The sequence below is a fragment of the Felis catus genome, chromosome A1 (genome assembly GCF_018350175.1).
Source record: "Felis catus isolate Fca126 chromosome A1, F.catus_Fca126_mat1.0, whole genome shotgun sequence".
NCBI classification, from domain to species: Eukaryota; Metazoa; Chordata; class Mammalia; order Carnivora; family Felidae; genus Felis; species Felis catus.
The window spans coordinates 105,522,646-105,550,389 of NC_058368.1; the positions used below are offsets into that span (position 1 = coordinate 105,522,646).

A 27,744-nucleotide genomic window follows, 5' to 3' on the forward strand; every position below is an offset into this window, starting at 1 on the left:
TGGATGGATTTAAAGTGTAGAATTTTTTTTTTTGAGAGAATTGATAGAATTAACTATAAGACCTATTATAGGTATGTCCAAAATGAAGTTTGTGTATTTAGTACTTTATTAAACTATAGGATTTGTTTTTGTATTTGTCTTCATTATACTAGAAGAATAGGAGAAATGTTCAACTATTAAAAGGCATTTCATTATATGGTCTTATGAACTAAACAGTTCATTAGTATCTAAGAGAAAATGTATATAACTTCATGTAACTTCAGTATTATTAAAACTAAGTTTGACAATTACCTAGAGGCCATAAATAAATTAGAATTTTAGAAGAATTCTTAGAGCTAAGCGTTAGATTGACTGAAAATCATAATACTGGTTAATATTTAGGTTAGAAAAACACTTGATTCATGATAGTTCATTTAATGTCCTTGCTGACTATTACATTTAGGCTGGATTTATTAAAATATAAACTGTATCTATTTAGGAGACCACCATATGCTTCTTTGCAGTTTCTTGTGAAATTTTCTTATGAAGTTTGCTTAGTCTTAATATTCACATTACCAACAAATTCCCATATTAATTTAAGTAACTGAAATAATCTCAACTGTGATTTTGAAAGTTACATTAACATTAAAAGCACTACTTAGAAAACCATCGGGAGATGATCTTGGTATCTGTGAATCTGAGCAGAAGGCTGTTGCCCGTTTTAGTCTAAGCTTTAGAAGAGAAAATAAGGATTTAAATAGCTGGATGATTTTATATTTGATACAGGCAGAATTCTCTGGATGTTGAGAACTGTTAATGAATGAAGTGGGTTGTTAAGAATTCTTTTGTTTCTTCCTGAAAATATGCTCACCCACTTGCTCGTTAATTTAACTGCTGTGCTTACGGGAGGCATGTGCTTTCTGAATTCTTGTGAAATTAAAAGGATTGTTTGACATTTAAAATCCTAACTTTACTACTTTTTTTGTTCTTTCTTTTAGGAGGAGCGTATTATTTAATATCTAGAAGTCTAGGGCCAGAATTTGGTGGCGCAATTGGCCTCATCTTCGCTTTTGCCAATGCTGTTGCAGTTGCTATGTATGTGGTTGGATTTGCAGAAACTGTGGTGGAGCTGCTTAAGGTAATTTCCCCTTTTAGACGTTGGTTTCCCAAATGTTTATTGAGGGGGTTATGTACCACTCCCCATGTTAGATGCTAGGAAAGCTGTCATGGACGCCAAATACGTCCTTCAAGAAGTTTAGTGTGGAAGATAGACAAAGAAAATAATGACGATACGATGTCACAAGTGGGTAGTTGTAGGAGACCTTGGCAACACAAAGGGTAATCACTTAACCTATGTCCAGGAAAGGGGGTAGCACAGGAGTGTAAGGAAGAGTTTTCCAGGGATGGGAGTCTAGGTGTTAGCAGGCAGGTCAGAGGAATGGGGCATCGTATGAAGGGAATAGGGAAGAAAAGGAAACAAAGGCTTGGAAGAGTATGGTTTGTTTAAAAAACAAAACAAAACAAAAACCCTGTAAATATTTCTTTATGACTAGAGCACAAAGATTTAAAACTAAAGAGAGGAAAAAAAGGGTCAAATCAGGAAAGGTATTGTTTGCTGTTAAATTGTCTTAATCTTGATCAGAGTTAGGGGCTGGGATGTGATCAGATTGGTGCCTAAAGAAACCCCTGGCCCTTGAGTAGAGAATGGAGCTGAGGGATCACAGGTGGAGAGGGAGACCATTTAGAAGATTGTAGCTATCCTGGAAGAGGGATGCTGGCATACGTTCAAACAGTGACCAGTGAGCCTGGAGAAGTGTAGTGAACTGGAAAGATTTTTTTAAATGTTGAATGAGTGGACTTGATGATTATTGGGCTTATGGGAAATTAGAGAAAGAGAAAGGATTTTCAGGTTTATATACAGATTTCTCAGTTGGTGATTCAAATGGAGGATAATGGCCTTCACTTCGAAATAGCAACACAAGGCAGTTTAATTTGGGATGTCTAATTTGAGGAACCTGAGTTACATCCCAGTAGAGCTGGCCAGGAAGTAGTTGATAATACTGCTCTGGAGTTGAGGAGAGCATTTGTTTAAAAAAGGCATTGGGATGTGTGTAGTTAAAGCAGTACAAGCGAAATAGGATTTGGCATATTTAAATGAGAAGAACCTTGAGAGATACCTGTAGTTGTTCATGTTAGGTTAGGCTGTAACTCTTCTTCTGCAGTAATATGCAGTACAGTAGGAAGTGTAAAATCTGAGGAGGACTGAGACTTACATTGGCATTGACCTTCTTTGTATAGGCCAAAGGGATGGAGGAAAGCAAGGGCTATAAGAAAGCAAGCAATGTAACTATTATGAATTCCTGTTTTTACATTATTTAATTTGTTAGCATGTTTTTAATGTCACTGAAATTAAACCACAAACATTTTTACTTGTAGAGTGGAAAGAGTGTGATTTTGGCCAAAAATGTATTCATTTCTTAGACAGTATAAAAGACCATTTTCAAAAGCATGACTTGGCTAATCACAGTGAATACAAAATATATTTCTTGAAAAAATCCTGTTGGTACTGCTTTGACATGCTATGATTTTTATTTGCTTGTTACCAATTTCATTTTTGATTTATGGAATCTGTATTAAATACAGCATTATTAATTTGATCATATTTTTGATATCTTGAGATAATTGTATCATACCTCAATAGTACATAGTTATTTATTCCTTTTCCTTAGGCCTCCCTATTCATTCTATAGTCATTTATCTAACTTTTTCATGTAAGGTGTTGTCATGTCTCTGAAATGTTTCAAAAAAGAATTAAATAGTTTACTTCAGTAACTAATATTGTTCATTACATTTATAATTCTCTTCTTCTAGGAACATTCCATACTTATGATAGATGAAATCAATGATATCCGAATTATTGGAGCCATTACAGTGGTGATCCTTCTAGGTATCTCGGTAGCTGGAATGGAGTGGGAAGCAAAAGTAAGCAATGACATCATTGGAATATCTGTACATATTTAATATGTCAACTTTTAGAACTTATTAGGGACCACTGTTAAGTGTGGTAATATACTTAGATTTTGAAGATTCCCTAAGTGGCCATTTTCAGAGAAATTTATGTATCAGGTTATCTTCTATCTGACAAGGTAAGGAATATTTGGAGATAACAGTCATTCCAGCATCCACTTAAACCCAGTACTTGGTAACTTTTGACTTCCTACCTTCCATCCCTTCCCCTAATCTTAATTTACATTCTTTAGAATCACTCTGGTCAGTATGTTAGGAGCCCAAATTAAACTCTTGGCTTTGTAATTTATTTAAAAGTTCAACTTCAAAAATTAACACAGGGGCAATAAACTTCAAACTAGTGCCCATAGAGATCAGAAAAGTTAATCTTGTTCCTTGCGATTGAACTCTCAGAAATCCCAACTACCTAAGCCAGGGGCACTGTTACTGGGAAGAATTGGTGAAGTCACATGTTAACATGTAGGCAGGGCATCTGGAATTATTTCTGTACCTTTGAGAAAATATTCCTCAGCACAACTCTATTTTCCTGACTAATGCACATCCACACAGATGCTGCTGAGGATCTCTGAGTCCTTTTAGGTTTCTTCTTGTTTCCTTTTTTAAGTCATGTAAGATCACACATCTGTGCTATATATGAGCCATGATAATGTTTACCAGATCAAAAATTAGGAAAACTGTAAAGAATAAGGGTTATTTTCTTAAATCATTAGTATAAAATTAAATCATTTACTTACACATTTAACCAGTTGACTTTACTGAAAATAATAGAATTTCATACTACCTGGGACATGATTCTCATTCAAGCAGTTTTTCTTACCACAGATGACACAGGTTTTCTGGAGTATCTGCTCCACTTTATTGGGAGGTTAAGAGTGGAGGAGGAAAGGTGAGGGTAGGGGGCAAAATAGTAAACAGAGTCAAATGTATAAAATTGCAGTTCTAAAATAAATGTCATAGGGATGTCATGTACTGCATGGTGACTATAGTTAACTCTACTGCATATTTGAAAGTTGCTTTTTTAAGAGAGTATATCTTAAAAGTTCTCATCACAGGAAAAGACAAATTTTTAACTCTGGTCAAGGATATTAACTAGACTTATTCTGGTCATTTCACAATTTATGTATATAAATACTGAATCATTGCATGGTACCCAGGAAACTAAAACGTTGTTACACGTCAGTTATACCTCACAAAAACAAAACAAAAAGAGTGCAGGAGGAGGGGTTGTTCTCATAGATTGTTCCCCCAGACCCATTGCTACTTAGATCCTCCTCCTGGATATTGTCTTCTTTCTGTACTTTTTCTTCGTCTTTTCCTACAGGTGTCACACATTCAGCATTGTCTTTGGACTTGGTGTAAAACTTGTGTTTGTAACAGATATGTTCCCCACGTCAACATTGTACTTAAGGTGGAGGGGGAAGTAAATAACCACAAAGGATGAAAAGCCTACAGATTGTGGAATTTATAGTGCTTTATGATTTACTGGAGGGCATGCACATCTTTAATTTCAGAAATACATGGGCTGGTTCTACGTTTGCTATCCATTTTCTTCTGAGCATATTGAACATTTTTGGATAGTTATTCAAAGATTTTTCATTTAATAAAAGTTTATTGAGGGGCACCTGGGTGGCCCATTTGGTTAAGTGTCTGACTTCAGCTCAGGTCATGGTCTCACAGTTTGTGAGTTCGAGTCCCACGTTGGGCTCTGTGCTAACAGCCTGGAGCCTGCTTCGGATTCTGTGTCTCCTCTCCCTGCCCCTCTCCTGCTCACACTCTCACACTGTCTCAAAAATAAACGTTTAAAAAAATTAAAAATAAAAGTTTTTTGAGCACTTGCTTTGTGCTTAGTACTGTTTGAGGCTCTGGGAAAACAAGACAGAAATCCTTTCCCTCATGCAAGTTATATGGTAGTGAAAGTGAATCAGTGTATAGACATGAGAGATTTGATTTTGATTTTTAATATTTGAAATTTCTAGGCTCAGATTGTTCTTTTGGTGATTCTACTTCTTGCTATTGCTGATTTCGTCATAGGAACATTCATCCCATTGGACAGCAAGAAGCCCAAAGGTTTCTTTGGTTATAAATGTAAGTAAAAAAAAAAAAAACAATTTTAAAGGTGCTTATTATAACAATTCCATTAGTAAACAAGATTAGTATATTTTAGGTTCTATGTAAAAGAATTGATTTTGGTATAGTTACTCCAATTTAGTATTGTCTCCTTTATGTATATTACAGAGTAAAATACCACTTTTATTTAACCCTTTGGTTTTTCATTATTAGCAACAAAAGGTAATAGAATGTAGAAAAATCAGTGCTACTGAGGAAAGGTGTTTTTGTTCTTTATAATTTAGGGAGTTTGTAACTGAAATGTTAACTTGTGTTTTCACATGGCTTTTTCATTCTTCACAACCCAAAGTGCCTAAACCTGTGAAAGAAACATTCATTTCTTGGTGTAATTGCAACTTAAGTTTTTCTACAGTTGTCATTAGAATTTGTGAGAATTTTCCACAGTTTTCACCTCTGTAACCCTTTTCATTCTGCATCTGATTGATGAAATTGTCATTTGTTATTCCCCAAAGTGTCTCTCTGTACTGCCCCCTCCACCCCAACTCCCCACCTACTGGATCAACCCATCCTGTCTCCACAGGGTAAAATGGAGCAGGAAACAATTGTTGCGTCAGCGTCATAGAGGCTCACCACTTAGGGTAATAAATAGACTTGTCTTCAGTTCATCAAAATTCCTGGTTTTGCAGCCCTAGAGGAAGAGACGTAGCTTTTATACTGCAGAATTGTATAGCCCAGAGCTGCTCACACAGATCTGTGAAAAGATAAAGAATGTATTTCTTCCTTCACGAAGTCTTACTGGGAACAAAAATCAGCTGACCCAAATTGTGCAACCTAGACCCCTAGTTGGTCTACACCCTGGTGTAAACTCACTGATAACATACAGACCTTAGAACATTTGTGAGTAGCACTGGTTTGGCTTATATCAGACACTGACTTAGTTGGCCTGGGTGGTTTTCTGATAGGAATTGTTCCAAGGATTTTACCTGAGCCAGTGATGCTTTTTCATTCTTCACAACCCATTATTTGTGCCTTCTGGTCCTGGGTTGATAGTGTGATAATATGTTTTTATGAGTGGTATTCATGCCTGATTCTAAGCTGGGCTTTAAATTCTTTATCTTCTCCATTGGGAGGACAGGTGTCTACTACGCATGCCAGAAGTGAAGTTCAGTAGCATTACTTAGGTAGTTCCTTTTCTTTATTTTATGCTCTCATAAATTGTGACATTTATTTTAATTACAAGTGATTTTTTACTTAAGTGTTTTTTTTAGGATAAAATTTTTTTGAGCATTTCTTTTTGCAACTTTATTTCTAAAAGAAGTGTTAAAAATTAGAGTGGATGATTACTTCTAAAAATATTCCTAGTAATTATATATTTTCTCTGTGTGACTTAGGTTGACTTCAGAATAGCTACAAATAACTGCCACGTTTTTCATTTCCTTGTGTTTCAAATCCTTGGCAACTTTACAAAAGTATTGCATAGCTATCTAGTATAGTAATAAATATCGTATAAGTAGCATATCTAGATTTATCTCAGTCTGAAGTACATAAATCTAAATAAATTTTGGAATGTGACTTTTTTTCTTGGTGACTGATACTGCTTTGCTGTCTTGCCATTCATCTTACTAAGGTAGCGAGCTACCAGATGGCTCTAGCAGAGGACCTGGCGTATGGCACACACTCAGATACTGGTGGATGGGTGGATGGTTAAATGACAGTTAGTGGGTTATTTCATTGTCAAGGCCCATCATAATAGATGAAAACAGTAGGACTAGTTAAAGCTTTAATTATTGTTACAGTGGAAAGGGACTTTACCTAGTTTGCTTTAGCTAAAATTCTGTGGAAGCCTGATGAATAATTCAGCATCGAAGCATAAACAGGTCAGCACTAGGAAGTAGAGAAAGCTATACAGATAGTATGTAGGTTAGATGTAAGAAAAAAATGGTTCCATGTTAGTATGATGTTTTTCTACCTCCTTTCTTGTTTCCTTGACTGACCCCAGACATTAAGAAGTTTATCCATGCTTTGATTGACATCTGGACTAGTGATACCAATCAAGGTAGAGGTGCTTGAAACATAATTAGTAAGGTATATGGACTAGTAGGCGTGACCGAAGTCAAATCATCATTTTGGTTGTAAACTGTTCCCTCATATAAGAAAAGAGGAATGCCAGACTTCACCTAGGAGGTATTCAAGAATTTACCAGTGACTTGAACTGAAAAAAAAGCGAGGGATTGTGCATATGTATCGCTCAGACTTGACCTAAATGGTGCAATCTGACCTAATGGTGCAATCTGCTTTCCATTAATTGCCAAAGACATTTTGTTCTCCATAGCTGAAATATTTAATGAGAACTTTGGACCGGATTTTCGGGAGGAAGAGACTTTCTTTTCTGTATTTGCCATCTTTTTCCCTGCCGCAACTGGGATTCTTGCCGGAGCAAATATCTCAGGTGACCTTGCGGTAAGTATTACAAAGTACTGGATCACTTCTGTCTAAAAAACCGTAGATGTATATTATTTTTAAAGGTAGACTTAAATTTTTTTTCTTGCCTTCTAGGATCCTCAGTCAGCCATACCCAAAGGAACACTCTTAGCCATTTTAATTACTACAGTGGTTTACATAGGAATTGCAGTATCCGTAGGTAAATAACCATATAGTTTTTTATGTGTTTCAGAAATTTCATGATGTACACACTTTAAGTATTTATTTCCATGACATTTATATTTCTAACTTTTAAATTAAGAAATATTTCAGTAAGAAGGTTTAGAGTTGCATATTTTAATTCAGAAAGAGTTTTAAATAAACCGGTAATGATCTTATAGGCATTAGCTAAACTACCAGATGCTCTATTGTTTTTTCCTCTAAGATTTTTATTAAAGTAAATTAGAAAATTATGTAGTCTTATTTGCAAACTTAAATTTCACTGAGCTACAGTTCATAGAAAATGTAATACAATGGTGTAGAAGTAAGTGAATTTTACTTTGTGATCTTTATAAAATTTTTAATATTTTTGCTTATGGTCATTATTTTATATTTGCATGTTAATCTTACTACATATGAAGATTGTTTCAAGACATTTAAACAGCATTTGGCATTTTCTGTCATAAAAAACCGATTCTGGTAAACAGGACCAGAAAAGTGTTACTGAAGTCTTACTAAATTGAATGAAAATGGTTTTAAATCTTATATTACATTCATGAAATCATGGCATTTTAGAACTTGAAAGGACTTAAGTGGTCAACCAGTCTCTAAATCACTGTTTTGCACAAGACTGAAAGTTTAGAGATTTCCTTACCAAGGTTAACTGACCCTTGATTTCAAGAAGTGTTTTCTTGGCAAAGAGAGATTTTGTTTTGTTTTATAATGAATTCTTTAAAGAATGTTAGTAAATTAGGTTCTTTAAAATATACTAATCCAGAAAAAAAGGTAAATAGTGATTTGCCTGTAATTTACATGTAGTGACTATAGATAAATTGTATTGCGTTTACTACACTTTGGTGAAACTATATACTTTACCCAGAACACATATATTCTTGAATTGTAAGCCTTGTTTTAATGTCTAGACTCAAGTTTTCCAGTTAAATCTCTGAAGTATATTATAAGAATAAAGCTTTAGTTGAATACCAGTCTGAAGAATCAAACTCCAAAATCATAGACCACAGAGTATAAGGTTTTCATAGTGTTTCTGTAAGAAAATTTTTTTAAATGTGTATTTATTTTTGAGAGAACATGAGTAGGGGAGGGGCAGTGAGAGATGGAGGCAGGGAATCTGAAGCAGTCCCTGCGCTGTTAATGCAAAGCCTGATCTGGGGTTTGTTCCCACAAACCATGAGATCATGACATTCCCATGAGCCATGAGATGATGACGTGAGCCGAAGTTGGGCACTCAACCGACTGAGCCACCTGCTCACTCCAAGAAAATTGTATTTTGTCACATATTTGGTGATATGTTGTGAAGTAATGACAGAACTCTTTTTATAAACTCTCCTGTTAATTTGCCTAAATGTAATTTTGAAACTTCACTAAACAAGAATTGGAAATGCTAATAATGCTATCATAGTGGGCTAAATTCACATTTAGTAAAGGAGTTGGATTTCATTTATTCTTCCAAGTCTGTATATGCGCAAATCTCTGAAATTCATTTAGAAAAAACAAATCAATTATATATATAAGCTTAGCAAAATATTTTTGTGTTCCCCTAAAAGTTCTTGGCACAAGAAAATTTAGTTTTAATTTAAAGAAAGGTTTATATAACTGGTTATGTTTCAAATTGGAAAATAGTTACAGCAAATAAATGGTTTCTGTTTGTATGTTACCCCCTAACGCTGTTGGCCATCATACTCCTTTCATTCTGTCCACGTTAGCCCTTGGAGTGTCTGTTCTCCCTGACCAGCCTACATCAGTGGTTGTGTAACTAGTTCAAAGTAATGGAACCTTTTTTCACCCAATCACTTCCATGTAGAACATGAGAATATGAAACACTTAAAAGCATACATGCTTTATAAAGGGTAGACAGGCTTCTTTTCTCCCCTCACCCAAATGGTTTCACAAGTACCTTTAAGGAAACATGGTTTTGCAAACACTATTCTGAGAGTTAGATGAAGAAATTGAGGACAAAAAGGACTTGATGTAGGCTGTCTAATCGTTAAAATGTTCTTCCTTTCAAACTTAAGTTTCTGTTTGTTGTTCACTTTAGGCTACACTGTTTATTATTTTTACCTCATATGTGATGAGACAGGAGTGCTAAAGTGCTTCAAAAGTAAAAATATATAAGGGGCGCCTGGGTGGCGCAGTTGGTTAAGCGTCCGACTTCAGCCAGGTCACGATCTCGCGGTCCGTGAGTTCGAGCCCCGCGTCAGGCTCTGGGCTGATGGCTCAGAGCCTGGAGCCTGTTTCCGATTCTGTGTCTCCCTTTCTCTCTGCCCCTCCCCCGTTCATGCTCTGTCTCTCTCTGTCCCAAAAATAAATAAACGTTGAAAAAAAAAATTAAAAAAAAAAAAAAGTAAAAATATATGAAGTCTAAGGAATGGTAATTGCCAATAGTTACACATCATATGTTGTTCCAAATAATGAAATGCTTTTTTATCAATAAAGTTTTTTTTTAATGTCGTATTATAGAAGTTTTCAATTTTGCACAAGAGTAGAGAGCTTTTTCTAATGAACTATCACCCAGTTTCAATGAAGTTATCAAGAATTAACAATGTGTGGTTAATCTTGTTTCACCTATACCCGTTCATTCTGCCCCACAAGTTATTTTTAATCAATTCTCCAATAATCATGTATTTTCTTAATATCAGGGTAGACTTACTTGAGCCAGAGGTTTAAACAGAATTATAATTCATTGATATTCAAATTGCTTTCCTTCACAGAAGTTTGATATTACCTGAAATCTGATCTTTGGCATGTTTCAAATATAAAATACTTGGAGCAGGAAAACATTTCTCCCATTTGTAACTCTTTCAACACAACGTGTTTATATTTGCTTAAGGACATCTTACCAAATAGACCTAGAAATGGTTTTGCTTGTTATCATTTTCCACAACCATATGTACAGGGTTTTTAATCGTGTATTTGTAAAATACTAGTTTTTAATAATGTTTTGATTCATTAAAATATTGGGGATCATGATGCTTTTTAAATTCTATTACAGGCAAATCTTTGTAAACTATAAATGCTATGAAAGTAAATGGTGAAAATGTCAGTACTTTTAACAAGTATATATTCAGTACCATAATTTGCTTTATGGATATATGTAATTTTGAAATGAATATAAATTTGAGCTGTCTTACTTGTTATTATTGTACCTTGCACTTTAGGTTCTTGTGTTGTTCGAGATGCCACTGGGAACGTTAATGACACTATTGTAACAGAGCTAACAAACTGTACTTCTGCAGCCTGCAAATTAAACTTCGACTTTTCATCCTGTGAAACCAGCCCTTGTTCCTATGGCCTAATGAACAATTTCCAGGTGAGCATCATATTTATATTATACGGACATTTATGTAGAGGTTAGACTGCTATCAAATTTGGGCATTGAGATTCCAGCACTAACTTAGAAGGGAGGGCTATTGTTATTTTCTACCCAGATATCTGTTGGAAAAGTCTGTAGATAACTAATTGGGCAAATAGAAAAATTTTGAAAGGGTAAAATCTGAAGCTCTTCAAGAGCAAAAGGGCTCCCAAGGGTAACACTTCTATATTAGGGTACAATATATAGTACATATGTATGGTGTATAGTTTAAGACAGCAAGCATCTCACACATGGTCATGTTTCTTGGGTCTATTTCTAGGTTCTCTATTGTGTTCTATTGATGTTTGCATCTATCCATCCACAAGTACCATACATTCTTGACTAGAGTAGTTGCATAATAAGTCTTAAAGTCAAGTAGATTGATATCTACCACTTTATCTTTTTTCAAAATGGTTTTAGCTATCTTAGTTCTTTTTGCTTTTCTATAAAAATTCTAGAGTAATCTTATGTTTATCTGAAAAAAGCCTTGGGATTTTGTTACGAACTGCTTTAAACTTGTATATCAATTTAGGGAGAATGACATATTCACTCTATTGAGTGTTAGAATCCATGAACACAGTCTATTACTCCATTTATTTAGGTCTTTGGTTTCCTTCATCAGCATTGTGTAGTTTTCAGAATACAAGTCTTATACGTGTTTTGTTAGATTTGCGCAAGTATTTCATGTTAGTTTGAGTTTTTTAAATCCACATTTGTTCAAATGAGTTTGTTTTTCTAATTAGAGGTGTCTACATAATTGCTTTATATATAAAATCCCTTTTAAAAAAACACTCATGAGTATCAGTAGTGTTATTTAGTTAGATAAGGCCCATATAGTCCTAGTGTGCTAAACTACCATTGAACAACAGAATTAAATTTTTGTTGTTGTTGTTTACTTACTTATTTTTGAGACAGAGAGATCAGGGGAAGGGCAGAGCGAATCCCAAGAAGGCTCTGCCTTGTGAGTGAGGAGCCTGATATGGGGCTTGACCTCATGAACTGTTACATCGTGACCTGAGACAAAATCAAGAGTCAGATGCTTAACTGACTGAGCCACCCAGGCACCCCCAGAATTAAGTTCTTAATGGATGTTTGAAAGTTTGTGACCTTTTAAAACATATGAACTGTGTAAAAGATAACACTACTTGTCCAGAACTTGGAGGATATCATTTCTTCTTCCTTTTATTATTATCTCTACAAGGTTCTAAAGGTAAAATGAAATTTTTGTAAAATATATGGGTTTTTACAAACAGAAGATTATACTGAATCAAAGGAAAAACTAAAAATTTTGTTTCCTGGTGTTTTTACAGTTTAATGTAATTATAATAAGCAATAATTGATGATTTATTGTATTTTAGGACAGTATAAATTTCATGTAGAATAATGAAATTTTGTAATAAAATGTTGTAACATTTTAATGGCGTTATTTTTATTTTTTGTGGTTTCAAGCAATTGTCTACATTTTCAGTGTTTAGAAATATTGAACCCAATTATATAATAGAAGTTTGTTTTTTTCTAGTCACAAGACTAGGCATAGTCGTAGGCATGAAAGAAAGTATTCATATCCAGCTAATGATCCAGGCCAGTTCTGACATTGATATTGTGTATGAAAGGCACAAATGTTGATCTCTGCCCAGTGACTGAAAATGCCAATCAGATTTCTGTGTTGTTGCCTTAAAATACAAAAGTGTGTTGTCTTTATCAAGTCTAGTATGGACTCAGTTAAGCAAAGAGCAGCTTGGTTTATGTAAAGCTGCTTTGCTTATACAGCTAAATAAATCTTCAAAAATTTTAAAAATGCTTTGTAAAGTGAAACAAAAAAATCCTGTAAAAGCATAAACTCATCATTTAGAGAATGAAGAATGGTACACAGAACATAAGTTACAAGCATGTAAGTTGGAGTTTGATGATGCAATCCACCCAAAACCACACTTGATAATGCCATTGTGCATGTCTTTGTCTTTTCATACTTCAGGAAGAAAAATGACTTGGATCATTTTGTCTTAAATTTTGATTTTTACATATATAGTCGTAGGTTTCTTAATGTATTTCTACATTTTAATGTCTTCTGAAACCACTGACTCACCATTGCTTAGTAAATAAAGTGTGAGCCTTTTTACTGTCAGTCAAAACCCTTCATAACCAGTCTTATGTCCCACTGCCTTCTGTCCACACTGAACCCATGTGGTTGCATATTTTTGCATATATACATCCACACATGCTTCTCCTAGTCTTTTCCTTTTTTTTTTTTTTTTTTTTTGCACTCCATTCTGCTTGGAATGCACCTACTTTTTTTCTTTTTATATGTGCAAATATGCCTTTAATCAAGGAAACCCAATTCCATGAAGATTTTCTTGAACCTCAAATCATCAACACATACACATATATTTCCCCCATAGAAAAATCTTGACTTTTGTTTTTTTTCTCTTACTAGAGATAAGACCTTTATTTTTGTCATCTTTGTTTCCATCATGTATTGTGGACAACACTGATGTTACCATTATTTACATTCATTATCATTATCCTTGCTATTCATATTTTATCATAAAATGGTGGGAAATGCAGAGGTTATTGGGTAAATATGTAACTAGAAAATAGGAAACTCAGCAAATTTTAGAAGGATAGCATTTCTAGATGCTAAGTGTGGAGCATTATTTACCTCCCTTCAGAGGTGATAGAAGAAGAGGAAACATGATTTTTCCCACAAAATTGACAGATGAAAGGTTATAGTTGTATGTAATGCTTGTGGTGTCTGTTTTGCCTTAATCCAGCAAAGTATCATTTTCTCTGTACTTTGCTTTTTTTCTTCCTTTATCTGCTGTCTTTGCACTTACCTTTGGGGTCATGATGGACAGGCACACAATTTTGGATTTGAAAAGTATATATAGCAGAAATCAAGTCTGTTCATTTTTATCCTGGTCTATCTTATCTGTCCTTTATAATCTCCTTCCCCAAAGACAGGAGTTGCACTGCTAATCTAGTATTAACGACCGTGAAACATAGTGATTGTGAAAAACATATGGCATATATCTAACTACCAATATTTGACTGAAGGGCTGAATAGAAAATCATTTGTTTAAAATTTTTTTCTCTCTGAAATGCTTACAGAGGTCAATGCTAATACTTTTTTAACCACTTTAATGTATTCTTCATTTTTAATACTAAGTCTTTTGAAAGATACAGGGAGAGCCACTTAGGTGAAACAAGGTGGAATTATCAACACATGAAACCAGATGTATGCATTATGGCCCGGGATCATGCCTATAGCTAACTTTACATCTGGTTTAAAGTATAAAATTACAGTCAAGGCCAGAATAGTCACAAATACCTTAAAACCATATTTCCTTGTCTCCTTAGTTGGCACGGTCTTGGTCACTATAAATGAAAAGTAAATCTCTACTAGGGAAGTAATGAATCTAGGTAATGATCATCATTCACTACTGGTGGAACTTATAATGGATGGGTCAAGTTGACAGTACCTGAGTCCTCCAGACAATTTTCCACCGCGGTCTGGTCTTTTCACAGTTTTCAAAGATGTGGGAGGAGCAGTGCAATGAATACCTCTATACCTACCCCTTCACTTAAATTTACTAGGTGTTTATGTTTTGCCCCAGGCCTTTATCTTTGTATATATGTATAGTCTCTTTCTTCTCAAATATGTGAAAACAAATTATACACACCATAAAATGCCCATCAGTTTGAGCTCTTTGAAATATTCTATATGGGCACAGTATAGTTAGCCCACTTCAGGAATTCATTGTTGTTGAAATACTGTTACTTAAATATATCATCCATCTTCATTTTCCCCACTTGCTCCAGTAATGTCCCTTATAGGTATTTTTCTTAGATCCAAAATCCAATCTAGGTTACGTATGGCATTGAGTTATCATGTTCTTTTAAAATCCTTTAATCTAGGAGTTTCCAGCCTGCCTGTTTTAATCTTCCAGGGTGTTGTTATTTTAAAGAGTCCAGGTATGTTACTTTGTTTTTTGCCCCTCAGTTTGGATTTATCTGGTTGTCTTCTCATGATCTAAGTGATCAATCCATTTTTTTTTAAACTTCATTAGGGAAATTTTTGAACATGTACAAAGATAGAGAAAGCAGTGTAATGTACTTTATGAGATTTTATTAATCACCAGTGCTTGGCTGACTTTGTTTTATTTATAACTTCCTACTTCCCACATTATTTAAAGACACATCATAGACTTATGTCCTTTCAGGTAGAAATATCTCCACATTAGGTTCCGAAAGTTGAGGTCTCTTTTTAAAAAAGAGAAAACATAACTACAATACCAATCTGATAGAAAGGGAGGGAGCAAGGAAAGAAAAGACAGAAAAAGCAACCTTCTTGAGAAAGAAAAGAAAAGAAAGAAAAAACAACCTTCTTGATGGAAGTGCACCATCTTGAAATACTCTTGCCACTGAACTTGTACTTCATCCTGATGCACTGTCTAGATCTGTCAGTTCACTAGAAATACAGAGGTGAGAGCAGCGGGTTACATACCACAAGTTGGAGATGCAGTCAGTGAAATCCAGAAGTGTGAGGCTTCTCTGAGACAATGACTTAATAGTAAAATGTAAAGGAAAGCAGTGAACCTGCTGATTGAAAAAGACTTTAAGAGACGTATCAACCAAATTTAATGTGTGGTCTTTTTGTGGATTTTGGTTTAAACTATTTAAAAAGGCAAGAAAAGATGGACAACTTCGAGAACTTGAATGGTGATAGGCTGTTTGGTGATGTTAAGGAACTACTTTTTAAATTCTGACAGTGGCTTTATAGTTAGAGTTTTTAGAAGTTCTTACCCATTAGAGGTACATGGTGAAATATTTATATATTTGTTTATTAAGTGATGTCTGGGGTTTGATTCACAATGATGTGAGATTGGTCCTGAACTGATCATTGTTGAAAGCAGGTGATAAATACTTGGTGGTTCATTATGCTCTTCTGTCTGCTGTGTGTCTGAAATTTTACCAAATAAAAAGATTCAAGGTGAACGCTACTGGTAAATATGTTTTAGAAATTTGTAATGCACATAACCATTATTATTGCTTGTTATTATCATATCCCCCTGCCCTGTTAGTCTCCTTCATTAGCATAATAATGATATATAGTATTTTGTTCTTTCTTGACCTGTTTGTAACACTTAATTTTCCCCTTTTTTAAGGTAATGAGCATGGTGTCAGGATTCGCACCATTAATTTCTGCAGGTATCTTCTCAGCCACTCTTTCTTCTGCATTAGCATCCCTTGTGAGTGCTCCCAAAATATTTCAGGTAGGTATTTTCATAGTACAAGCTTTATTGAAAGGGAAGTTATGGTAATATATTTCACTTTGGGATTCTTAACTTTTTCAAATCATTTGTTTGCCTTTATATGTGTATGATATATACACACACATCTCAAGACAGGTATCTTTAATTTTGTGAATGTTTCTCGTTATATAAACATTAGTGCATTTACCTACTGTGAAGGTATAGTCAAGTTGTCTTTCTGTAAATGGTGATGGAGTTTTGTTTTTTCAACTTACTCTCATTGCACAAATTTTTTATAATGTCTTACTAAGAATAAGGAATGCAGTCCAAGTATAAGTTGAAAGAATTAAAGGACCTTGTGCCCTCTTGCATGATGACAGCCTTTATGTTTTGCTTTATGAACATTTGAATGCCTACTATATGCCACACATTGTGTTAGCTACTCAGGATGACGAATGAGGCACATCTTATCTCCCTTTAATGAGCATTAAGCAAACAGCTGACACTGAATAGGATGTTGTTCTGCAGCCTTGTTCCTGATATTATAGTTGTAGCCAATGAGTAGGGTCAATATAGAATATATCTCTTAAAATAGTTTTTAATAGAGTTTTAAGAAAAGTGGTTAAGTTTTATAATAAGGATTTTTATTTGCTTTAAGTCTAGGATTTAGACTTTTTTTTTTGTGATGTAGGTCACACCTTTGTCATACTCCTCAAATTTTCAGATTTATTTGTATGTCTGCCTCTCTGCCATTTATCTTCATAAAAGAGTTTCAGCGTGGGGAGCTGGGTAAGGTAGATAAAAACTTCAGCGGTATTCTCTACCAACTACCTTTTGATACTTGAAATGTTTGGTCTCCTTTATCGTTTGTTAGGTAAAGCATTGTGACACAGTGGGAAGAAAGAGGATCAAGAAGTAGAAATCTTGTGTTCTAATCTTGTGTCTGAAATTTTACAGTATTATACGTTTATACAGTATTATACAGTATTATACACTTACACATATTATAACTGTAAGGAAGTCTGTTTGTCTAATTTCATTATATTTCCTCTAATATTTGCCTTTCTTCACTAGGCTCTGTGTAAGGACAACATCTACCCAGCTTTCCAGATGTTTGCTAAAGGTTATGGGAAAAATAATGAACCTCTTCGTGGCTACATCTTAACATTCCTAATTGCCCTTGGATTCATCTTAATTGGTTAGTCATACAAATGATGTGCTAATACAGGTTTTGTAACATTTATAGTGTGAACTCTAAACATTGAATTATTAAATTATGAAGAAAACCTTAATTTGCCTAGTAAACTAAGTTAGTTTTTTTGTGATTAAATGAAAGTGTACGTAGAAAATACTATAAATTATAGTGCTCAGTACATACCTGCGAAAATTGTTACCATCGCTAAGTCTCCATCAGAGGGAACTCCTAGGTTCTTGTCCCTGAAACAAATAAAATGACAGCGTACAAGAAAGGGTTTTAGTGCCCTCCTGAAGGTAGAGCCTCCCCTGAGCTACGTTTGGGCACTTTTACCTCTGATCACAAGTGAGTTAAATGAGTCTTCCACTGCTGAAGATGATAGTGGACTTTTATTAAAAGTCTGAATTAGACCAGCAAGTATGGAAACTAACTCTCCTGTAATGCTGCTAGGTATCTCTTCGGTATGGCTACTTTGGAGAATAAATCACTAATGTTTTATAAAGGTTCTCACAGTCCAGCAGTTCTTTTTAGTAGTCTATATATATCCTAAAGAAACTTGCATGTATATCCAAAGAACCATATCCAAAGATGTTTTTAGTGTCATTATTTATAATAGAAAAGGAAAGCAACTTGAATACCTACTAACAGAAGAATGAAACTGCAGTCTATTATCGAAGAGTAAAAATAATGAATACATTTTATCTCCACATAGCAGTATGAATCTCAAATATAATAAATGTAACCAAATTGCAAAATGATAAATATGGTATTTGTCTGACTTTGAAAATACCCAAAACAGTACTGCATAAAACTTGTGGACTATATATGTGTTTAGTAAAACTATATAATGTCACTGGAAAAATAGGGCAACTTTGGAAGAATGAGGTGGAAAGGGTTTAACTGTGGACCCAAGGGTCGATGTCTGAAAGTATATGAAGTACATGTGGCAAAATATATGTACTCATTAAATCTGAAGTGTGGATATAGGGGTATATCTATGTATCATCTAAAGGCTTAAAATAATTTCATGTTTTAAAAAGTTAAAAAATGTGTATAGTGTGTCCTTAAATACACCTCATGTGTCTTTTGCAGCTGAACTGAATGTTATCGCTCCAATTATCTCTAACTTCTTCCTTGCATCGTACGCTTTGATCAATTTTTCGGTGTTCCATGCCTCACTTGCAAAATCTCCAGGTGATCTTACATTTTCTTAAAGTTCTGTGAATGCATTAATGTCTTTGATTTTAGAGAAAATAATAAAACTTCAACACATTTTATTTATTTTTTTATTTTAATTTTTTTTTCAACGTTTTTTATTTATTTTTGGGACAGAGAGAGACAGAGCATGAACGGGGGAGGGGCAGAGAGAGAGGGAGACACAGAATCGGAAACAGGCTCCAGGCTCTGAGCCATCAGCCCAGAGCCCGACGCGGGGCTCGAACCCATGGACCGCGAGATCGTGACCTGGCTGAAGTCGGACGCTTAACCGACTGCGCCACCCAGGCGCCCCACTTCAACACATTTTAAAAGATGGTGTTGTGAGTGATTAACCCATTAATGCTCAGTCCACCTTTACTCTAGAGTCAAGTTAAGTGAGTCTTCAAAGATCTCTTTGTCATGAAGTTTACTGGTAGTTTACTGTTTCTTAGAACCATTTAAGATAGCATTGATCTCCAATTCTGACTAATACTATGAAAGAATTATTTTCTCCCTGTTTTTATTATTTATTTAACTGCTTTCCATTTAAGTTCTAAGAACATGGTTATGATAAAGCTAACATGCCCAGAAAAATATTTTTAACACAGTAAGTTCTGTGGAGTTCTGTTTTAAATGGTCTCTGGGAACTGAAAAACTGCCCCATATGCTTTCATTGAGGACTTTTTATTGTAAACCATAACAACAGCTGGACATCAGGGAAAGAATGAAGGAACAAAGGCAATTTTCCTTCTAAGGGTCTCAAATTCTCTCAGAATAGGGAAGATAAAGTATGGAAGTTGGGACACACACATCTTAGCTTCAGTCTTTCCTTTAAGAATATAAATTTTAGAGATGGGTATGTGTGGTTGTAAAAGGATAACACAAGGGATGCTTATATTGGACTGTTCTTTGTCTTTACTGTATTAATATCAGTATCTTAGTTGTGTTGTTGTGTGATTTTGCAAGGTGTTGTCATTGCGGGAAACTTAGGTAAAAAGTCCCCAGAATTTCTCTGGATTCTTTCTCACAACTTTGTGGGAATCTGCAATGATTTCACAATTAAAAGTTTAATTTAAGAAAAGAATATGAAATTTATTGAAATGATTTTTAAATAATATTTTTGGCTATGGAATGAAAATTTGAAAACATGGTCTTGAGCATTTTTTTATAGTGAACTTAATTTATAAATACTTCATCAAATGGGAAGATAAGTTTCTACACCCAACTGTTAATTTTTCTAGCAAGTAGATGAATTAAGTTTTCCAGAAAATTTTGTTTGAACTCTTTTGTATATGCATTAGAATATGCATATGTTTCATGGTAAAATCCAAAACCTAAAGCCACACTTGTAAAGAATCAACTTAAAACTTCCTCTCAATCTTTTGTAGTTTTTTTGTATTCACTAAGATAGGTTGATGCATAGAATAAAGTAGAATTAAATACATGTGCTTTCTTCATGGCCTTCAAAAATTGTGAAAGTTCATTGTGCTCAGTAATGCTCCATGAATCTACTTTTACATGTTAGCCTTATACTGAATATTTAAAGCAACCACAAAGAAAGTTATTTTGTGCACACATATGTTCCATTGTCTAAAGCACATAAGGTATTTCACTGACTTTTATGTATCTGTTTTGTTTGTAATTGTTAGGATGGCGTCCTGCATTCAAATACTACAACATGTGGATATCACTTATTGGAGCTATTCTTTGCTGCATAGTGATGTTTGTCATTAACTGGTGGGCTGCATTGTTAACATATGTCATAGTCCTTGGGCTGTATATTTATGTGACCTACAAAAAACCAGGTTAGTACTCTTTTATTATTGTTTCAAGCCACAAGACACTTCGAAGTTCTTTGTTACTTTTCCTGTCTAAGCTTCATCTTCTGTGTACTTGAAAGGTGCTTTGTGTAAAACCTAAAATACTTCTCATTTCCAGATATATGTAGTCTTAGTGAAATAATTACCACAAGACTTTTTATTCTATGTAATTTCATACTTGCTCATAAATTTAACTAATCCTACTTACAGAAAAATGACACATTTGTATTACTAACATTTGGGTGACCCTCAATGTATTTTAAAATTTTCCTTGGAAGGATTAGACTTCGTAGAATAGCTCTTGTAATAGCTGTTAGCCTAATAAGCATATGTGTTAGTACTGTGGTCTTAGCACCTGTTGGAGTAAATTGCACGGAATGGACGGTATATTAGAAAGATGTGGTATCTTTCCGTTAGTTCACCATATAGCAGGGAACATTTGACAAACATGTTCTAACTGGGGTTAAAGATTTCCCAGAACGTGTCGTGTTGGTAACTCTTGGGTGTATCTCTACATAAGATGATGATCCTTAGGTGTATTGGGATTGGTCCAGTGTAGTGTGGTAACTGTAACACTGAGGGAGGAGCCAGTGAGAAAAGTTTGACAAGTTTTGGCCCCATTTGACTAAGTTAGGAAGAAATGCAAGAGTAGCTGCACTGTCGTCATCTGAAACTGTGAGGAAGCATTTTGCGATCCAGATATGATGCAGGGAGGTTTTGGATTAGAGTGCTGGCTTTAGAAATGAAATGGACAAAGAAGGTAATGTTTTAGCCATCTTAGAAACAATTATTTCTCTAAAATAACAAATTTCTAAAGTCCTATTTAGTGTCCAGGCTGTTTACTCAATGCAGAGTGTGAAATTTTCCTGTTCCAATAACAAACTATTAAGTTCTATGAATGGTAATTTCACAGTTTTGAAATCTTTCCATCAGAGATCAGCCTCTTTCCCAGTAGGCCTCTGGCTATATAAACAATAATCTTAAAATTATTTGTGGAACTTTGTTGAGTTGCATGCACAGCGTGTCTCTAGCCCCATCACTTTAGTCTTTTCTGAACTGTACTTGTTCTTTAAATGCAGTTCCAGTTCAGATTAGTATTATCACAGTGTCATGCCATGCACTTGAACTCTTGAGCATTGTCAGTACATTGGTTTATTTTAGCATTTGTTTTTTTAAACAGAGCATCGTTTACTTCTCTGTGCCTCAAACTGGTTCTTGATCGTTGGTTAATACTGGTGTGTTGCTGTGTGTACCCTGTCTTCCCACAGACGTGAACTGGGGATCCTCTACACAAGCTCTGACTTACCTAAATGCTCTGCAACATTCGATTCGTCTTTCAGGGGTGGAAGACCACGTGAAAAACTTCAGGTAAGCGGTAAGGTGACATAGAAGCATCTGTGTTAGGTGCCACTCACTTCTTGACTTACTGTTCGGTAACATTTTCATCTGCTGATATTTCTTGCAAAGTTTCCTAAAAGCACAGAATATTCGTTTTTGTTTTGGCTGGACTTTGGATGGGCCATGTGTTCAAAAACCAGGGTAGTAAGATTTTTTGGTTATCAAAAATTGATAAAGAGGTGAATTATCTGATTTACAAAAATGTTACAAAACTAAAAGTGTCAGAAGTCTCTCATTTGAAGGCTTTTAAATGGTAGCTGTCATAAAGTGAATAGTTTCTTCCCCTTGTGGCCAGCGAAGTTCAGTAACCACTGTACAACTACAAAGTATGAGCTTCTTAGGGATTTTTGACATACCCTATTTTGTAATTATACTAAAGCACTAACTATTTTCATGTTAGTTGCTTTTTTCTCATCATTGACTTCTGGAATCCAGTTTTGATGATAAAGAATCAATGTCTTAAAGAACATTTATACTCTTTTACTCAATAAGTGACTTTGTATTTTATAGTAGTGTATTAATCATCAATTTAAAAACTATTCCTTAAAAAATAAAAATCTATTCCTTAATTCAGCCTGCTACTAACAATTGATGGAATTCAGTTATTAAAGTGCTACTGATACATATCCCTCTAAATCAAGAAATCTCATTATTTCCCTATGTGGATTCTTAGAAATTATAGATTTTGCATTTTGTGGAAAGTAGGCTTGCCATTTTTTTAAAAATTGATCTAAATAGTCTTATACTGTTCAGTTAAGCCTGGCTGTAAGCAGTTGACTTTCTGTATTCATGAGTAATCACATCTCAGTGGCTTCTGAATAATGAAGAGATGTGTTCCATGCCTGTCAATAAACCAAAAGGGGAAATACTGTTGAAAGAAATCCTAAGGAGTGAATGAGTGACAGAAAAGAATTGCTCTACCAGTTTTCTCCCAGTAAGAAAAGTCTTTATGTATTTTTCTGTTACTTTTTGGATCCTGCCCCCCATCTCTTTTTTTCTAGAATGAAAAGTTTCCAGAGACCACAGATGTTCAGCTTTGGAGTAGAGAGAAATTGGGAAAAGAAAAAGCAATGAGAGCCCTGGGCGGAAAACTTTAATTTTAGTGCATTTTGAATAGTTGATGCCAAGTATGGCTGAAAATAGAAATCCTCCCTTTGTGTAAAAAATTGTATTACGGAACTGAGAGTATGACCAAGACTCAGAGTGAATTTGCCATCAATGAATACCTTTTGCTTTGCTTTGTTATACTAATGGGAACATTGAAAAGATGTATTTTATTCCAGTATGGCTTCTTAAATCTTTATCAGAATTACCCATGAACATAGTTGAGAGAAACAGAAGAAAATCATGAAAATCCATAGTTGGCTGACTTTTCATGTCCCTGTTTGTGTCATACCACAGGCAACCTCTTTCAACTCTTAGCTGATTGATTTAGTAATTACTTGATATTCCCCAACATTAGAGTTGTCTTGCTGTACTTTTTGATTTTTAATTTAACTTTAATTAAATTTAATTGACGTCCTTCACCCACATGTGCCCACCACACACATGCACTCTTCCCTTTGTCCCATCCTCACAATATATTTTTATGTCATTATTTTGATTAGGTTTTTATATTTTTATGACTTTTTAAAATGATTCATAGCTGAGCCACGTGGTAATTATGACTCCTTTTTCTTTCCTTGTACAGCTTTCTTGTTTTCTCTGGAACCAATTTTTTTCCTTTTCTTTTCTTATTTAATTTTATACATATCACTGTCTCAGCCTTCACCAAACTTAGCTAAAGATGTGGTTTTCTCCACCTTGTAGTTTCTGTTTCTTGAAATGTCTTTCTCTCTGTTTCCTGTCTTTTAGCTTGGGTGCTTAGATTTAGCCTTGTGTGAAGTAACTGTGGTCCTTGGCCAGGGAAATTCTGCATTGGTGCTTGGAGTTTGTCATTGAAGCCCTTAATGGAGATGAATGTGGCTTTGCTGGTTCTTTGAGAAATTTAAGTCATCTTGAAGATTGTTTTTTTTGCAATTAGATTTCACAGAAAGGAATCTTTTAATTTTTTGCTTGTTGATGACAGTCGTGGCTACTGAGTTCTGAGAGTCAAGTGGGAGAGGAGATTGAAGGTCTCAGGATTCAGTATGTAAATGTTTTCTCCATTCCTCCCCTGATTAAAGTAGCTGCTTCTGCTCTCAGTTGTTGCTAGTGTGTCACAGACCAAAAATGTTTTCATTAAAGTATAGTTGACATATAATATTAAATTAGTTTTAGGGATGCCTGGCTGCCTCAGTTGTTAGAGCGTGCAGCTCTCGATCTCGGGGTCATTCATCAGTTCAAGCCTTGTGTTGGGTGTAGAGCTTACTTAAAATAAATAAAATTTAAAACTTACTTAAATTCTAAAGTTATAGGTAGACTACATAGTGATTTAACAATTATACACATCATGAAATGCTTGTCATGATAAGTATATTACAGTATTTTTGACTATTCCCAATGATACACTTTTCATCCCCAAGACTTGAAACTGGAAGTTTTATACCTCTTAATCTCCTTAACCCATTTTGCTCATCCCCCCAATCCCCTCCACTTTGGTGGCCATCAGTTTGTTTATATTTATGAGTCTGTTTTTCTTTTTGTTCTTGTTTTATTGATTTCTTCTCTCTATTTGTGAGTCTTTTCATCTCTTTCTTGTTCGTTTTCTCTTTTGGTTTTTATACTCCACATGTATGTGAAATCATGTGGTATTGGTCTTTCCCTGTCTGGCTTAACTCCCTTAGTATAATATCTTCTAGGTTCATTCATGTTGTCACAATGGCAAGATTTCATTATTTTTTACGGCCAAGTAATATTCTGTTGTATATATACCATGTATTCTTTATTTATTCATCTGTCACTGGACACTTAGGTTGCCTCCATATCTTGACTCATGTAAAACACCAGTGCGTGAGGGGTGCCTTTTCTCCACATCCTCACCAACACTTACTTCTTGTCTTTTTGGTAAGAGCCATTGTGAGTGTTATGAATTGATACCTCATTGTGGTTTTGAGCCCCTTTTTAGCAAATAAGCCTTAGCCTGGCAGGATTGGGGAAGGACACAGAAATGTATTCATGATGGTAATGAAGATGATTTGGTTCTTTCTAGTTGTTTCTTATGCAAATTTGCAACCAGTGCTTCTTACTTCAGTTTCTTTAATACATGGTTCGTGCCACTTCCAGAGGCACTCACTGCCTCTAACTTGTAGGCACTGGTGATTTTTAGGTGTCAAATCAGGTAGCTTCACAGCTTTCTCTTAGGCTTTAGGATTTAGCCTCTTCCTAATATGGGGCCTATCTTTTGTTGTTTTTTCCCTCTCCTTTCTAGCTTTCAGTATCTCCATACTACTGTGTTTTCTCCTGTTCCTTTTTTTTTTTTCCCTTAAAAATCCCTTTATACAATGGACTGTTTTGAGGAAGGAATTAAAACAAAGGTAGATGTTTGCCCTCTGTCATTGTTACTCAGTCTCATCCCTAATATATTTTGTATTCTGCTTTTTTGATGCTTTTATGATACAACTATACTGAAGTAAGCCTTTGTGGTATATTTACCATGTAGTGAAGATAGGGGCTACCAGTTCTTGAACTGCAACTCTAGATTATGTTAGAGTGTAGGTTAAACTACAGTTAAGGAAAGTTGGTAAATAGAGTGGTTACATAAGACAAGCATCCATATTACGTGGTAGTCCAGAGGCAGATGGATCGTTCATGGCAGGCAGATTTGCTGCACTTGGTCACTCAGGTCCCACATTCTTTGTATCTTGTCAGTCTGCTGTTTCCTAGGAGGTGTTTTCGTCCATGTGGTCAGAGTCATCAGCACATCCATGGTGTGGCTTACAGGAAAGGGAAACAAAGTATGGAGGGCAGCCAGCTTCCTTATATGGGCTGTAAGCCACTCACAGGGTCAGTGGTAAGCTACCAGGAAGGACAGGAATTGTGTAATTTCTAGCTGAGGAGCTTTTTAACCTGCTAAAGCTCAGATAGACTGAACTATTAGCAATCTGGGCCGTATAGGCTGATTTCTTGTTTGATCACTCCAACGCCTTCTCCCAGACAGAATTGGTTTTTTCAGATAGCTTGCTAAAATTCTGAATACGTTAGTTATTTTGGTTTGCTTTGGTTTTTGTAGTCTTTATTCAAGTTCTCATGCTTACTTTATGAAGTTAGGAACTACCCTACCAATTTAGTGATTATGTCAGAAATTTTAGTCTATTTCCTTTTTCTTAACGTTTGTTTTAATCATATAAATTCTTGTTTTAAAGAATCTTTGCTAATGTTTGAATTTATAAAATGGATACTTAAATATTTTTACATTAAATAACATTGATTTCCATTTCTTTTCAGTTAAAATAAAGAATTAAGAATATATGAAAGTCATGCCACTATTTTGTGTTTACAAGGGCAGTTGAATTTAAGTTTGATTTCCACCATAATTTAGAATCAAAACTTTTACTTCAAATAGAAACCTTCAAATCAACCATAGATGATTTTACTGATAGAACAGCCGTCATTAAAAGTAAGCTAGATTAGATAGGGCTGATATTACGAAGTAGAAATCATTATGATAGGATCAAGCTAAGAAGGAAGATGACCTGTTTTGTACATGAAAAGAAGGCCAAGCTCTTAGGAAGTTTTGGAACTCTGAAAAAACTGGGATGTTTATTACCTTTACAAGTAAAAAATTGTTACATATATATATATATATTTTTTAAAGGAGTGATTCATTTTCTTTTTTAGATGATTTTTTTTAATGTGAAATTTATTGTCAAATTGGTTTCCATACAACACCCAGTGCTCATCCCAAAAGGTGCCCTCCTCAATACCTATTACCCACCCTCCCCTCCTTCCCACCCCCCATCAACCCTCAGTTTGTTCTCATTTTTTAAGAGTCTCATATGCTTTGGCTCTCTCCCTAACCTGTTTTTTTTTTTTTTCTTCCCCTCCCCCATGGTCTTCTGTTAAGTTTCTCAGGATCCACACAGGAGTGAAAGCATATGGAATCTGTCCTTCTCTGTATGACTTATTTCACTGAGCGTAACACTCTCCAGTTCCATCCACGTTGCTACAAAGGACCATATTTCATTCTTTCTCATTGCCACTTAGTATTCCATTGTGTATATAAACCACAATTTCTTTATCCATTCGTCAGTTGATAGACATTTAGGCTCTTTCCATAGTTTAGCTGTTGTTGAGAGTGTTGCTATAAACATTGGGGTACAAGTGCCCCTATGCATCATTACTCCTGTATCCCTTGGGTAAATTCCTAGTAGTGCTACTGCTGGGTCATAGGGTAAGTCTATTTTTAATTTTTTGAGGAACCTCCACACTGTTTTCCAGAGCGGCTGCACCAGTTTGTATTCCCACCACCAATGCAATAGGGTTCCCGTTTCTCCACATCCTCGCCAGCATCTGTAGTCTCCTGATTTGTTCATTTTGGCGACCCTGACTGGCGTGAGGTGATAGAATATGAGTGTGGTTTTGATTTGTATTTCCCTGATGAGGAGCGACGTTGAGCATCTTTTCATGTGCCTGTTGGCCATCTGGATGTCTTCTTCAGAGAAGTGTCTATTCATGTTTTCTGCCCATTTCTTCACTGGATTATTTGTCTTTCGGGTGTGGAGTTTGGTGAGCTTTTTGTAGATTTTGGATACTAGCCCTTTGTCCGATATGTCATTTGCGAATATCTTTTCCCATTCCGTTGGTTGCCTTTTAGTTTTGTTGGTTGTGTCCTTTGCAGTGCAGAAGCTTTTTATCTTCATAAGGTCCCAGTAGTTCATT

At 35.1% G+C, this 27,744-nt stretch overlaps 1 protein-coding gene and 1 long non-coding RNA gene across 3 annotated transcripts in view; one reads left to right on the top strand and one right to left on the bottom strand.

Moving 5' to 3' along the window:
• The window catches only part of SLC12A2 (solute carrier family 12 member 2), a 107,703-nt gene that overhangs the window by 45,951 nt on the left and 34,008 nt on the right, over window positions 1-27,744 (top strand). For both annotated transcript variants that reach the window (XM_011283447.3, XM_023254763.2), the window contains exons 5-15: window positions 978-1,117; window positions 2,851-2,961; window positions 4,983-5,091; window positions 7,406-7,533; window positions 7,630-7,714; window positions 10,890-11,041; window positions 16,249-16,356; window positions 17,410-17,533; window positions 18,623-18,724; window positions 20,377-20,532; window positions 21,816-21,915. In XM_011283447.3, coding sequence (XP_011281749.3) covers window positions 978-1,117; window positions 2,851-2,961; window positions 4,983-5,091; window positions 7,406-7,533; window positions 7,630-7,714; window positions 10,890-11,041; window positions 16,249-16,356; window positions 17,410-17,533; window positions 18,623-18,724; window positions 20,377-20,532; window positions 21,816-21,915 — 1,315 coding nt within the window. The remainder of the gene's footprint in view (window positions 1-977; window positions 1,118-2,850; window positions 2,962-4,982; window positions 5,092-7,405; window positions 7,534-7,629; window positions 7,715-10,889; window positions 11,042-16,248; window positions 16,357-17,409; window positions 17,534-18,622; window positions 18,725-20,376; window positions 20,533-21,815; window positions 21,916-27,744) is intronic.
• LOC123385671 overlaps window positions 21,382-27,744 on the bottom strand; it is a 29,114-nt gene continuing 22,751 nt past the window's right edge. The window contains exon 3 of the long non-coding RNA XR_006598629.1: window positions 21,382-22,018. This is a non-coding gene — a long non-coding RNA (uncharacterized LOC123385671). The remainder of the gene's footprint in view (window positions 22,019-27,744) is intronic.